Raw genomic sequence first — 15860 nt, 5'->3', positions numbered from 1 at the left:
CTACGTTGTTCTGATGAAACATGGTATGAGAAAAATACCTTTTTCTAAGGCTTGCTTAACTTTCCAAACCTGTGTTGCCTTAATTGTAAACCAACCTGATGATTGTATGGAAGATGCCCTAACAAGCTATATTTAAAAAAAAAAAAAAAAGGAGGCGCTATTCTCAGTCAATTAAAAAAACAAACAGTGGAATAAAAACACAGCCAAGCGTACACGATGGTGTACATCTGTAGTTCTGCTGTTTCATAGGCAGATGTGAAGATGACGTGGTATTACTCCAATGATTCGGTTGGCGGGTGTTGTCTTCTTTCCAAATAAATCCTTGATTTTTGATGAGTGTTTGATCCACAGCCTTTATGAATAGAAATTTGCTTCAGAAGTGGCTCAATTAAAGCATGCTTACAAAACAACGGTACAACTCCAGTGGCAAGACTGCTATTCACAATATTGCAGACATTAGAGCCAATACTTTCCCACACATCTTTAAAAAGCCTCTGAGGAGCTGAGTCCATGGGACTAGATGGTTTTAAATGATTAACTATTCTTGTGAGAAATGGTAATGACACAGCCTCAAACTGAGAAAACCCAGCTGAGCAGGGGAGATTTATGAAAATATTAACTGTTGAGAGTGACATAGTGGCCCTAATGAGAGCAACCCATATTATCGTGATAATTATCGTATCGTGAGGTTCATATCGTGATATTATAATATCATGACATTTGGATATCGTGACATCCCTAGTTTTTTTCTTTTCTTGTTCTCTTCTGCGATACCACGGAGCCGCCTTCATTAATTGCGTCTTCAAAATAAGGTTCCCCGACCCGGTCAAGGCTGCGCTCCAACCCCTCTCCGCCGTTAGAGGATGGTGTCCCAGGTGTGTGGGAGCATGTAGGCCCCCTCGTCTGTGTTATAATGGTGCATTCCCCACGTCTCCTTATTTCCATAGCCTCCTTGATCCATCCTTTGAGTTTATTAGTTTCCGAAGTTATGATTCTGCCCTTCTCCCAGTCCATGGTATGGTTGTTCCTTCTGCAGCAGTCAGAACAGGATCACCAACATACAATTTGTCAAAAGCTCTGGTAGAAATTATTGGCCCTTTCCTCAGAAAAACAGAACATCATTGCAAGAACTCACAACAACTGGCAAAAGAACTCCAAAACATAACAGTCAAAAAGGATGAAATATTCATATCACATGACGTCATATCACTGTTCACAAAAAGACCAGTAGATGTCAAGTCTGACATCTGTAGTGACACATAGTGTAGTGATACATAGTTACAGAAAGATTAAAACAGGACAAAACACTCAAAGCACGCACCAACCTGACAGTCACCGATATTTCAACACTATTACAATTCATTGCCCAATCCACCTACTTTCAATACCGGACAAGAATCTAAAAACAAACAGAAGGCTTCGCAATGGGAGACCCACTATCTGCAAATAATGAGCATTTTTTTTATGGAGGACCTGGAAAACAAAGCCATTCAAACCGCACCCCAGCAAAACAAACCCACACTCTGGAAACAATACGTTGATGACTAGAAATAACAAAAGACCTTTATTACACTGCATACACTCAGCCAGCTAATAATCCTTAAATAGCCTCTGCCGTTAGCATCCCTCCCGCTGCGGCGCACACAAGAACTCACAGATCATCTCAATGCCATAGACAAAACCGGAAACATACAATTCACCAGAGATAGGGCAGTCCGCCGGCCCTGCCGGATGCCCATTTTTGGGGTGGGGACTGATACATTTAAAAAAATGGCTGGACTAAGCATGTGGATTTTAAGTGGATTTTAGTCCGGCCCACTAATGGGCCCTCATGCGTTTCACGTGGTCGCGAGGCGGCCAAATTTCATTTGAGCCTACTCAGTGAAAGGCTTCTTTTTATGCTTCTTTCTACTCCCGCGTCGGCGCGAGCGACAACTGCCGCATTGATTCATGTGACCGACGCATTGTGCTGTTGGTGACAGGACTGCGACACATGCCACACACCCATCAGGAATTGTTGCTGCTCTGATCGGTCCATTATGTCACATGTTGCGATGACATACAGTTTCCCACACGGAGAGGAGGAGAGAGAGGATGCAGCACGCAGCTCGTTGCTGCTGCAAAAGCAAACTAGTTTGGCAATAAAATTAAATGCATAGTCTAGTCATCTCGGTCCCTTTATGGTTGTAGCAGGCACGATATCCATTGTTGTCGCTGTCTTTTTGAAGCGACGCCCCCCGACTTGGAACTCAACTGTTTCAAAACAACTTGTGTCTGGGAGTATATTAAGCTGCTCGCAGCACTCAGGTATGACGCTGGCCCATCAAGTTGGAGTTCATGCACTTCTTCTGGCGTCTTTCCTACTTCCAGAAATACGCCGTAGCAAACCTGCTGTGTATGGTGGTTTGCTGGTATGCTTTTATTTTGAAGGCCATGAACAAAGGGAAGTGTGGAAAATAAATAAGTAACTTGTTGAATGCGACTTCTGGCCGTCTGTTGCACCCAAATAATTATACAATACGACAAAACCAACCCAGGGGCTCGCAATGGAAGTAAGCACACGCAGTTGGGTAAGTAGTAAAGTACTAGTGGCGCATTTTGAAGCGTGTCCATAGCGGGTTCGAATAGTAAATTAACCAGCTAATAATCCTTAAAAAGCCTCTGCCATTAGCATCTCTCCCGCGGAGGCGTCAATTACGGACACATTTTTTTTGGGGCCGGGGGGCGGAACGGGGCGTGGGGTGATAATTTTTATGACTAAGCGCAGGGGGTCGCTGCCGGAAGGGTACCCATGTCAAAGGTGGAGGGTCACGGCCGTACCGGCAAAAAAGGGTTAAGTGCCCAGTTCTGCAATTTACACATGAAGAAGAAACACACCGGACCATATTGTTTCTCGACTAGGGACACTTGGGTGAGCTTAACATTGGCACTTATACAATAGGTTTGCATGTAAAAATTACATCAGTACTAAAGTAACCCCCCCCCCCCCCCCCCCCACCATCACCACCAAAATGCAAATGCACATTACTACTCTTGTCCACTTCAACCTGTGAAAGTATAGAAGTGTTCTGTACAATAGTTTGGATTTATTGACATTAAACGTGATCTCATCATGATCACCTCCACAAAATCAAAAATACCGTGGCGATCGCTTCTCCACTTACACAGGCTGAAGCGGAGCATGAATGCGCACACAAACCTCGACTGGTTATATTTCGGACATTTAGCAACGCTAAACTCGTGTCAACTCTCGGGAGGCAGACGGCGACTGGCAGTGGGCAAGCATGGATCTTTATCCTGCCTCCTACCCCAAACCCCCTTCCCTCCCCTACCCAGCTAACAGTAGGATAACGGGACGCTAATAGCAACAACTAGCTCCAGGTCGTTAAAACAAAAGGCGTTAGCACAACAACATTAGTGTTTAATGCCTCGCCCGTCCTAACCGTGATCAGCAAAGAAGCAGTGGTTTTTTTTTTTTCAAGCAAAGAAGCAGTGTGTGCTCGTCCCAGCATAAAACTATGTAGCTCTGCTCACGTCCACATTTCCTCATTCTCATATAAATCAACCACAGAGAGGTTTATCCTTTTGATATGTTGAAGTGGGCATTAGTAGAGATGTCCACATAAATTTTGGTGCCAATTGGCGCCGTTTTTGGACTTTATAAGCAACGAAATTACAATGATTCCCAATGGAGAGTTTGGAATCGGTTCCTCCCGTGACTCCGGCCGAACAATGATAGAACGGTAGGGGGCCATTGGCCTAGTTAACGAGAGGCGTTATTCATGGATTTACTCATTTCCTAATTTCTCCCAAATGTATTGATAAAATAGAAAATGACAACTCTTCATTTTCCTGATAAAAAAATATCTAAAATGAACTTGTTAGTGAAAACATGACCATCCCGTAAATATTCACCACAGGGAAGAATAAAAATCACAATACACAGGAAACCCACACATACAGACCAATACCTCCTCCATTCATCAGAACATCCCACAGCACACACACTCTCCGCAGTAAGAACCCTATACATTAGAACTAGCATTATAACAGACAATAAAGAAAGAAACAAAGAAAACCACATACAACCCACACTCACACTCTGCAACAAACAACAAGCCAGACAGAACCAACAGGGAAAAAAAAGCAAGAAAGACAAAAACAAAACAAGCAATTGACGGTGGAAACAAGGACATCATAACACTACCACAAATGAGAGGAATTACAGAACCCATCCAACGCATCATTAGAAAACATCAAATACATACTGCAATAAAACCACATCAAAAACTAAGACAACAACTTGTGCATCCAAAAGACACCATAGCACCCGACAAAAAATGCAACATCATTGACGAAATCCCGTGCAAAACATGCAATAAAACATACATTGGAGAAACTGTCCGAACGTTCAGTACACGCAAAAAAGAACATCAAACAGAATGTGAAAAAGAAACAAAAGGACATTACACCAGAACCCAAAAACAAAAAGCTGAACAAGAAAACAAGAAATCAGCCATAACAGACCACTGCAGAAGGAACAACCATACCATGGACTGGGAGAAGGGCAGAATCATAACTTCGGAAACCAATAAACTCAAAAGATGGATCAAGGAGGTTCCGGAAATAAGGAAACGTGGAGAATGCACCATTAACAGAGACAAGGGGGCCTACATGCTCCCACACACCTGGGGCACCATCCTTCAACTGTGGCGGGGGGTTGGAGCGCAGCCTTGACCAGGTCGGGGAGCCTTTTTTTGAAGGTTCCCCCGACCCGGTCATCTGTTTTTAGACACGTCACGAGGAAGCAGTGACTGCTCAGGGGAAGGCTGCAGTAACAGCTGAAACTGTCAGCATGGTAAGACTAGAATATGATCATTGCTGAAAAAAAGAAAATTTAACCTACTATTAGTACCTTGGTACGCTTTTATTTTGAGGTTGATCCCGGCAGAATGTCACGTAATTTTTCGAGTCTCTGTAGTTGCGGCATTTCCACCGACTTCAACAACACGTCATCCTGAAATTTCAGTCGCTTATAAAGGACGCAAAAAAACTACTTAATTACGGCGACATTGTATTTATTTTCCTGATTTTACTCATAATTTAATGCCCCTCATACATTAAAAAAAAAAAAAGGATTGGTGCCCAAGAAAAGTGTTTACAAGTATTTCTTTTAGTATTTACTGTGGTACCTCTACTTACGAACGTCTCTTCATATGAAATTTTCAAGTTACGAAACACATCAACAGGAAAATATTGCCTCTTGTTACGAAAGAAATTTCAGGATACGAAAGGTAAAAGTATGGGCTGCTTCTAGCAGTATGGGCTGCTAATCGCAGCTCCAGAGTTTCCTGAATGCAACATACTCTGCCATTGGCTATTACCTAGCATCTTCCTGGCATCCCATTGGCTAAGAGGGACCTATACCGTATGTGTCTATGTGTGTAGATAGACAGGTAGATAGATATATATGTGATGGATATGTCGATGCAACGTCCTCGTCATTCGCCCCTCGGGCCATGAGATATTCCGATAGTTTTACGTCAATTAGAAACGAGGAAAAGAAAAAAAAGGAGAAAATCGTTTTTTTTTTGTCCATACACACAAAGTGAGAGATAATAGAAATGTATGAAAAATAGATGCGTTTGATTGATCTTCAAAGAATATGACCGTAATGTATCGACAGTTGCCACGTTATTAAATCAGCTCTTTACAAAACGCCAGGCAAAAACCACTTCTGAAAGAGAACATGAACCAAAGAGAGCAAAACGTGTACTCTATTCTTTGTTTTTTACATTCTGCACAACTCTCATTTATTGTGCAATAATCTAATTGTAACATGTATTTGTTACATGTTTCGATGCATTTTTATGCTTTATAAAACAGTTATGTCGGAATATTGGGGGACTTGGAACGGATAAGGGCATTTACATGGAAAACGCATCTCTACTTACAAAATTTTCTACTCAAGAAATTTCTTCCAGAACCAATTAATTTCGTAAGAAGAGGCACAACTGTATAGGTAGTTTCATAGTATTAGTGCAACTCAGCATAGTGTATAGTTTTGGGTTCCATTTTGAAATGCACTAAATATTTACATCTAAAAACATTAAGGCCACAGCTGAAAAGTTTTATTTAAGTTGAATGTCCTATCATTTTAATTGTCTTTATTATTAATTTGTACATACCTTAAAGAATTCAAGCTGTAAACTACCAATGGTCATATAAGAGCAGCTGCTTGCTGGTGCAATTATGCCGTGATTTACATATTCTCCGGTAAATCGAATAATCGTGGCTACTGTTGGTGATTAGTCGACTACTAAAATAATCGTTTGTGGCAGCCCTGCAAAAGACCACTTACAGTGACCTGGCAGTTCTATGTTTTACTGATGCTAAGTATGGCCAGTGCGGCGGCAGCAGCAGGGCCAACCAGCCAGTCTTGTTCATTTGAAAAATATATATTTTTCATGCCTTTTTAAAGAATTTGTCGGTTTTTTATCCACGTTGTATCAAGTATCAAGTATTTCCTGGGTATCGATATTGAGTTTGAAATTTTAGTATTGTGACAACGCTACTGTGCACACGTCGACTGTATGTAAAACACTAGTCAAGAATGGTGTTCCTGGGAGGAGTCCATGGAAGAACATACTGTTGTCTAAGAAACATTCCGTTAACTTTAATATTTGCAAACAGCGAACTACTGGCAAAATATTTTGTGGACTCATGAAACCAAAGTTCAATTTTTGAGGAGTAACACACAGCGTTATGTGTGGGGGAAAAATTGAACAGCTCACCAACATCAAAACCTCATCCCCACCGTGAAGCACCCTGGAGGGAGCATTGTGGTTTGGGGGTGGTTTTCTGCCTCAGGGCCTGGAAAAATTCCAATCATTAATGAAAAAATGAATTAAAAGGTTATCAGGAAGTTTTGCAGGGAGATATTAGGTGATCGATTAGACCACATATGTCAAAGTCAAGGCCCGCGGGCCACATTCGGCCCGCGAGAAGGGCCCCTGGGATGATAATTGCTTTATTATTAGATCCGGCCCGCAGCAAGCCGGTGTGGTTAGCAGTTGTGATCGGCTCCTTGCATGCCGATGACGTCACACTTTAAGATATATTGTATTGTAACATAGATGTAGTTTAATTAGCACGTTTTTATTAGTCCAACAGGCTAATATGGGCCACAGCCGACGCCAAAGCAGTACGACAACCGTTCAGTCAAAAGAGAGCAATGGCTCTCTCTTCCTCCTCCGCTACTCTCGCTCGCATTCCCTCCCATCCAGCGAGCCGCACGATGCATTCATTAACCTCGGAAACAACACAACTTGGCAAGACACAAATTCGACCACAACACAGATAACCCAATTCGTTACACTATTTCTGTAACATATTTCTTTGCATCGATGTTTGCTGGCTGTTGTTATAACGAACATTACCGCTACTTTTGCGAGGATCGTGCTTCAGTTGCCTACACGCCGACTCAAGACTTCACGTCACTTTTCGTGCCTTTCAGAATCGGATTGTGGCGAAATGTTATTCGGAGTAAAACACGCTTCATTAAGAAATACTTTATGTTAGAAATCTTACCTTGTTTTATTATTAGTAATTGTTGGCATTTGATAAATTCATTGCTGAGATGTCCCACACTGTGAGCAGGCATTGAACGCTCCTCTAGCGCTAAGTGTTGACAGCGAGCGACGTGCTTTCTTTTCTTTCTCCTCCTTCGACACAGCTAGCTAGTAGTTTGTTCGTGCCCGCAAACTCAGTAGTTGCAGATTTCCCGTGTTTCACCACGTTTGTTGTTGTGTGTAAATGTTAAAAAGTGAGTTTAATAAGTCAGGTTCGTGTCAGGTAACTGCTGTACATAATAGCCTAGATATGTTCTCGTGAGTGATGTCACGTTGATGATCACTAGTTAGTTATTTCGGTTAGTATGCTTACTATATTCTAATGATAAAACATGTGAATGTGTATTGTATGCATTGTTTGGCTGTTTAATTGCTTAATACAGAGAATTTTAATGTTTAGGCATATTGTTAACTAATGGTTAGGCATTGGATGATGTTGCTAGGTTATTCTTTGTCTGTGTTGTTGCAGACCACAGTAAATAGACGTGTCAAGTGGAATACGGGCCTGTGTTCTCTGACAGGAGCACCCACATCCATACCTTGCTACTCTAAAATAGAGTCAGCTGGAGACATCATACCAATCATATGATCCTATCCGTTTCACTTCACATCATGTACAGTTCATACAATCTTGCAGCCCGAGTCAACCAGAAAATTGTTTCCAGTTTGGAAACGGAGAAACGCAAACGTTCCACTGATCTTGTTTCATAAGATGGGCAGCGGCTTCTTCTCGGGTCATAAGCGGAAGTGATGTTCGAGCTGCCTCGCAAAAGTAGCAGTAATGTACTTTATTTTATTTTTTTATTTAGTAACTCTGAACATAAAAACACAACAGCCAGGGGGGTGACAAACATAGAGGCAAAGAAATATATGACAGAAATATAAAGCGTGACGTCATCAGCAGGCGCGAATGACCCGATCCAATCTGGACATTTAAAAAAATTTCAATGAACATTCTATAAGTCCGGCCCTTGGCTTGTCGCAAAATTTTTTATTTTGCCCTCCGTCCATTTGACTTTGATCCTATATGCAAGTGCCCCATATAGGCTGGTGAGTCGTTGGATTACTTCTCAAAGGCAATTTAATAGATAACAATGAGTCTGCATCCTGTGGCACGGTGGTCGACTGGTTAGCACGTCCGCCTCACAGTTCAGAGGTCGTGGGTTCGATCCCGGCTCCGGCCTCCCTGTTTGGAGTTTGCATGTTCTCCCCGTGCCTGCGTGGGTTTTCTCCGGGTACTCCGGTTTCCTCCCACATTCCAAAAACATGCATGGCAGGTTAATTGATCACTCTAAATTGCCCTTAGGTGTGATTGTGAATGCGGATGTTTGTCTCTGTGTGCCCTGCGATTGGCTGGCAACCAATTCAGGGTGTCCCCTGCCTATTGCCCGAAGACAGCTGGGATAGGCTCCAGCACGCCCCGCGACCCTTATGAGGATAAGCAGTATCGATAATGGATGGATGGATGGCCTCTGAATCCTTTCATGCTCACAGCCTAACACAGTTGCTCATCCTACTAATCACTTTTTAACAATCCAGGCATACTCAAATATGCTATGTAATCAGGCAAAATAAGTACTGTGATTCTGACGTCACTTCGTCTCATAGACTAAGATCTATGGGGTGAGATTTGTCTAAAATCTCACTGTTTCTAGAGAAGAAAATAGTGTGCTGCTAAGCGCAGTTGAAATTGTAAATCGTGATTATCTAAAATTACAAACAAATTTGTCGTTCATGACGTTACTACTTATATGCCTAAAAATGCCTATTTTAACAGCATGATTCATGTAAATGTACTGAACTGAGCTCATTGAACTGCACAGGCCAAGTCAGCCTCAAAACTGGACCACTTTCTGTTATTTGTTGGTTTAGTTTGTTGAATTGTAAACTAAGTATTGCATATCCATCCATCATTGTTTTATTAAAAAGAATTGTCTACTCTTTCCCTATCATCATTCATCAAGTAAAAGAGAAGCTCACCGCAGATCCAGACAGCGAAGTTGCCACAACAAGCCTTCGAGTCTCCCTCTTGTGTCCGGTAAATACTTGAGTATGGAATGGAATGTTCACATTATTTTATAGAAGGACTTTAAAAACATTTAAATCATCTAAAGCTCTGGCTATGTAGTTTAATGAATGTTTTTTTTGTGTTTGTTTTGTTTTATTTGCCACGTGGTGTCCCCAATGCTTAAAGAATTGTATATACATTGCCTTGCACCATTATTTGGCCCCTTGAACCTTTTGACGTTTCGCTACATTTCAGGCTTGAATATAATTATTTTTTAAATTTTTTTATTATGATTATTTTTTTGTACATGCGTGCGTGACATCACTGGCCCAGCCGCATAGTCGTCAGACTCTGACGATGGCAATGTCAAGGTGTCGTCAAATATTGGTTACTCATTTTTATTGTTCACTTAAAAGAGAAATGAAATTGATCTGAAGAAACACCATAACGAGCACACGTCACAGCCGGCAAGTCACAGACATGGCTCGCTGACCTCATATCCGCATTCTTTACGATTTCACCACGATTTGAAGATTTTCAAAGCATAATGCTAAATCAAGGAAATACTCGGTTAATGTGTATCAGTTCGAGAAACCGTTCGTTGCGACATGGATATTTTGTTTAATACAACAAATTAAAATTTGTAAGAATCATGCCCCATGCGCTTTAGGCAGGACTTCCGGTTTGTGCTCTTATGACAATGACATTGAATTGGCGCCACTTCCAATACCTGACTTAACGACGTGACAACAACTTAACGATCACTACGTGGTAAGGTAGGTACATGAACAACGCTGCACAAAACACTCTAAGAAAACATTTTGGTGGAACAGACTACGGCCAGTTCTAACACAACACCGTGCACACGCTAGCCCCAGACGCCCTACTGTGCCGTACATTCCGTCTCCTCGAGCCACATGTGACACCGTCACCGTGCATGTGTAAGTCATGTGAGCTCCTCACACAAGAAAGTTATACAAAGTATGCAAATTAGTAATCATAGTAAAGGTTAACATACTAGGACTTTGTAGCCTTTTCTGCAATTATAAAATGAAATAAATATGTAATTTAAAAGAATATATACTTTTAAGAGAGCCTTTTAAGAGATCCAAACCTTAGTTGGGCAGGCACAAGTACTGTAACTTGGTGGGCCAAATGTAATGTTTTGCATTTAGCCCAAAATGTTACATTTTGGTGTCATCTGACCAGAGCACCTTCTTCCACGTTTGTTGTCTCTCAGGTGGCTTGTGGCAAACTTCAATCGGGACTATCTGGTTTTCTTTGAGAAATGGCTTTCTTCTTGTCCCTCTTACATAAATGCCAGAATTGTGCGGTGTGTGACTAATAGTTCTCCTATGGACGGATTCACCGGCCTTAGCTGTGGATCTTTGCAGTGCTCTCCTTTTTTGGGCTGAAAGTTTGGAGGGATGGCCATGTCTTGGTCTGTTTGCAGTGGTCCGGTAGTTTCTCCACTTCAATATGATTGATTGAACAGTGATCAGATATTTAAAGGTTGTGAAATATTTTCATATCTTAATCCTGCTTTAAACTTCATCCCGGACCTGTCTGGTGTGTTCCTTGGTCTTGATGATGCTGTTTTCTCCCCAATATTCTTTTAACAGACCTCCGAGACCATCACAGAGCAGGTGCATCTATAGTATACTGAGACTAGATCACACACAGATGGACTCTATTTATCATCATAAATCATTTAGAAATCATCAGGGAACCTCTGTGATGTCATTTTCACCCGACTGAAGTGACAACATGGCCACCCCCATAGATGGCTAGATTTTGCTGCTTAACTCATATTCCACAAACACAATATCAAAATGCCTTGTTCCAACTAGTGGGCCTGCATCGAACATATTCTTGAAAAAATTTTTTGGGTTGAAAGTTTAAAATATCACATTTTCTTTCATTTTCTTTCTGATTGTGTCCCATTTGGTGTTTATTCTTTATAAAAAATATATATTTTTTTGTCTTTGTTTGAAGCCTCAAATGTGGCAAAAGGTTAAAGGAGGGATAATACGTTTGCAAGGCACTGTACTTACTAAGTCCAGATTGTTTAAAATCAGTCAAGTGAAGTGAAAGTGCGGGGTCCCTCAAATCCAATCTTAATTTTTATTGGTTTTCTATGATAAATATCCTCCCAAGTATGTAAAAATTGATGAAATATAGCAATTACAGACACATATTTTGAGCGGTTTGCTGCTTTTGCATAAATGCAGTTATTTTACATTTTCAGTTTGACTGACCTTAAATAATTTTTCCTGCAGTTGGGTAAGATGCGACTTACGGTTCCATGCAGAGCGGTGACCTGCTCTCACCTTCAGTGCTTCGATGCTGCCCTCTACTTACAGATGAATGAAAAAAAACCTTCCTGGATCTGCCCTGTCTGTGACAAGAAGGCTACATATGGAAGTCTCATCATTGATGGGTTGGTTCACTTTCTTCAGCAAGGCATACCCGCCTCTCTATCAACCAATACTGGATATTAATAATAGTTCAGAGCTTGACATTAACACCGCTAGCCCATTTTTTATATATATATATATATATATATATATATATATATATATATATATATATATATATATATATATATACACATATACATATACATATATATATATATACACATATACATATACATATATACATATATACACACACATATATATACATATATATATATATATATATATATATACACACACATATATATATATATATATATATATGTATATATATATATGTGTATATATATATATATACTAGGGATGGGACGAGATCTCGGGATTAGAACGCCACGAGATTTCTCGTCCCTGCACAGCACGAGATCTATTTTCTTTTGACAGTGTTTTGGAGTCCGGGTGAATGCAGCAGATGTCTTAAAAGGAGCTGTCACCGAATGCGAACTTCCGAGGCCAAATCACGGACGTTGTGACCGACAACGCTCGCAACATGCATGTGGCGATACGTGAGGCTTGCTTTGAGCCACACATTAAGTGCTTATCGTGTTGGCAATGAACGCAACGCTAGTGCAGCTGGTCCAAAGTTGGCCACGTATCATGTTTGTTTACACGTGTCAAGCTTATAGTTTCTTTTTTTCACCGATGCTCAACAGCAGCAACACTTTTGACGTCTAAATAAAGACAGCTCGAGCTGCCCGCGCACAAACTAATTATGGACGTAATCACGCGCTAGAACAACTCTTTTGACATGATGGCTTGCGATCTCAAACAAGGGGTGCTGTATCTGCGGCTCTGAGGAGCCCAGAACTACGACGAGTTGCAGATATCTTGACACAGACGCAGTGACATTCCTCTTGTTGAAGATCGACTGAGAAACAAGTTGAACTCTACTATCCAATACAATTTTATTTATATAGCGAATTTCATAACAGCTAGAGCTGTAACAAAGCACTTTAAAAACAATACAATAAATAAAAAAACAATAAGAGGCAGTTATACATCTATTAATAAATATATTAATAAATATTAACAAATGTATAAAATATAAATAAAGCAAATAAATTAACATAAAATGCTTTATACAATTGAGTTACTGCCTCACGAACACAGTTGGATTTTGTCAAAGTATTCAGCAGAGCTGGGCCGGACCGGTCGGATCCTCCGGCCCAGCCGGATGCCCATTTTTGGGGCGGAGGGGTGGGGGGTGACAAATTTTAAAAAATGGCCGGACTAAGCATGGCCGGAAGTTGATTTTAGTCCGGCCCACTAATCGGCCCTCATGCGTGTGACGGCAAAATTTCATCTCAGCCTACTCGGTGAAAGGCTTCTTTTTAGGCTTCTTTCTACTCCCACGTCGGCGCGGCACGAGCGGCAACTGATGTCATAGGGATTGTGGTATTGCCCCCCCAGCACTCTCCGCCCCCTCTTGTAATGGTATGCCCCAGTTGTAGGTGGGAGGCGCGGGTTACCTGATGTGAAAATAAGGAAATTTTGTCTTTATTAAACAATGTCAATCTCAATTCACTCACAACATAGAACCACAAAATGATCACAATACACACATACACTTGAACTGTGTAGTATAACAAAAATAAAAATAAAAGCGAGAAAAATAAAAAATAAAAAAATAAATAAAATAAAATAAATAAAATAATATTATTAAATCTACTCAGAAAATAAACCCATCATATTATTGTGTATTACAAAAGCTTCTTTGTTCTAATTATATTCAATGTCTTTGCTAAATGTCCCATTTCTTTTACATAAATCAAAAACAAAGGGTGACATTATAAGAATCTGCACCGATGAATGAACTATTTCGCCATTATTATCAAAACGTCATACATGTCCTGTTTCATGTGTTTTTCTGTCCTATATTTAATGTCCTTCCGTGTACTCCAGTTGAATAAAGTCCTGGTCCTTCTCAGCCATCCAATTGTGAAAATCTTCCCAAAAGTTTTTGATATGTATACAATCAAAAAATAAATATTCCAAAGTCTCTAAATCAGAATTACAAAATACACAACCATTTCGTTCCGGATTAAATCTCGGTTTCAAAAGGACACGGGTAGATATTATTCATCATCTTAAAATGTGTTTCTTCTGCTTTTGCTGATATGGGTAGAGAAAGGTACTTTGTTCTAATTCTATGTTTAATCTCTAGAGTGTATTCTTTTAACAGATTATTCCTTTTTACAGGTAATGGAAATAGTTTGGATGTAAGGTTACCTCCTTAAGAATTTATTAGTACATTTTTTATCAACAAAATTAACCTAATCTATAACAAGTGATGGCATCATTGGTATTCTTCTATCATAAATCAGCATTCCTTTCACCGTATTTACCATAGCTTGTGGTATTGCTCCAATTACTACAGCATATTTTTTAGTACATCTTAAATCAAATTTAGCAACCAAAGCCTCATAAGAAAGACGTTCTCCTGATTTGTCCAATATATGAAGAATTGACCAAATGTCCTTCTCCACCCAATTACGATAAAACAAGGATTTTCTTCTCATTAGAACATATCTATTGTTCCAGATAGGAACAGAATGTGGAGTAAAATTATGATTATATATCAATTTCCAATACAAAAGGACCTGCTGATGAAACTTGGAAATTTTGACTGGTATCTAAGAAATACAAAAATCACACTTTAACAAAAAAAAATAAAAAACAATACCACCACATTTCTCAAATATTTTCGAGGGAATTTAGAACCAAAAGTTATCCATATTACCTTTCTTCAATTGTTGCAACCACTTAAGTTTTATCATACCATTCATTGCTTCGTAATCAATTACATTTAATCCCCCTTCTTCAAATGATTTTACTGCATCCCCTTTTCTTATATAATGATGTTTGTTTTTCCAAATAAAATTGAAATTTGTTTGATTTATTGATTTGATCCAATGATCCGAAATAAATTAAGAGAAAGCTGGGTATATAAATCTGGAGAGTACCTCCATTTTGGTAATCAAAATACAACCAAAAATAGACATATCTCTTTGCAACCAGGAATTAAGTATGGATTTGCATTTATCTACAACTGGAGCAACATTGTTTTTCTCTGATTTTGTAATCTTTGGCTATAATCACCCCTAAATATTTCACCTGATATTTTACTGAAATCCCATACAGATTCATTGGACGATGATCATGTATCAACATGAACTCGCATTTTTTCAAATTTAAAATATATTCCTGATGCTTTAGAAAACAAACCAGTTTTTGTAGTTACCAAAGGGATCTGTTCTGTTTTCTTCAGAAATATTGTTGTATCGTCAGCTAATTGAGTTCTTGTCAAATGATTACCCAATACATTCAAAGCCTCAATTTCAGGGCTATTCTTCAGAAAAATAGCTAACAGCTCTGCAACCAAAAGAAATAATAAGGGGGAACAAGGACATATAAGGAAATACAAACACGCTTGAACGCACGTTGCTGTCTCACGTCTCTCCTTACAAAACAACTGCCACATTGATTCACATGATTGACGCATTGTGCTATTGGTGACAGGTCTGCAACACATGCCACGCACACATAAGGATTTGTTGCTGCTCTGATCGGTCCATTATATCACATTTTGCGATGACATACAGTTTCCCACACGTAGAGGATGCCCCACGCAGCTAGTTGCTGCTGCAAAGCAACTCGTCTAGCAACGTTGTGTGTGGAGAAAAAACCCGACGTTCCCCCTTAGCCGCCACCTTCCAGATCGTTTTCGCAATAAAATTAAATGCA

General features: G+C 39.9%; 1 protein-coding gene across 3 annotated transcripts in view; it reads left to right on the top strand.

Moving 5' to 3' along the window:
* pias2 (protein inhibitor of activated STAT, 2) overlaps positions 1 to 15860 on the top strand; it is a 107966-nt gene that overhangs the window by 64026 nt on the left and 28080 nt on the right. For all 3 annotated transcript variants that reach the window (XM_086031353.1, XM_086031352.1, XM_086031354.1), the window contains 2 exons: positions 9596 to 9669; positions 11919 to 12079. In XM_086031353.1, the coding sequence (XP_085887479.1) occupies positions 9596 to 9669; positions 11919 to 12079 (235 nt within the window). The remainder of the gene's footprint in view (positions 1 to 9595; positions 9670 to 11918; positions 12080 to 15860) is intronic.

This window comes from Filicampus tigris, chromosome 5 (assembly GCF_054856515.1).
Source record: "Filicampus tigris isolate MCC_2025a chromosome 5, RoL_Ftig_1.0, whole genome shotgun sequence".
NCBI classification, from domain to species: domain Eukaryota; kingdom Metazoa; phylum Chordata; class Actinopteri; order Syngnathiformes; family Syngnathidae; genus Filicampus; species Filicampus tigris.
The sequence above is the reverse complement of the archived record's forward strand: the minus strand, read 5'-3'. Positions and strand labels throughout refer to the sequence as shown.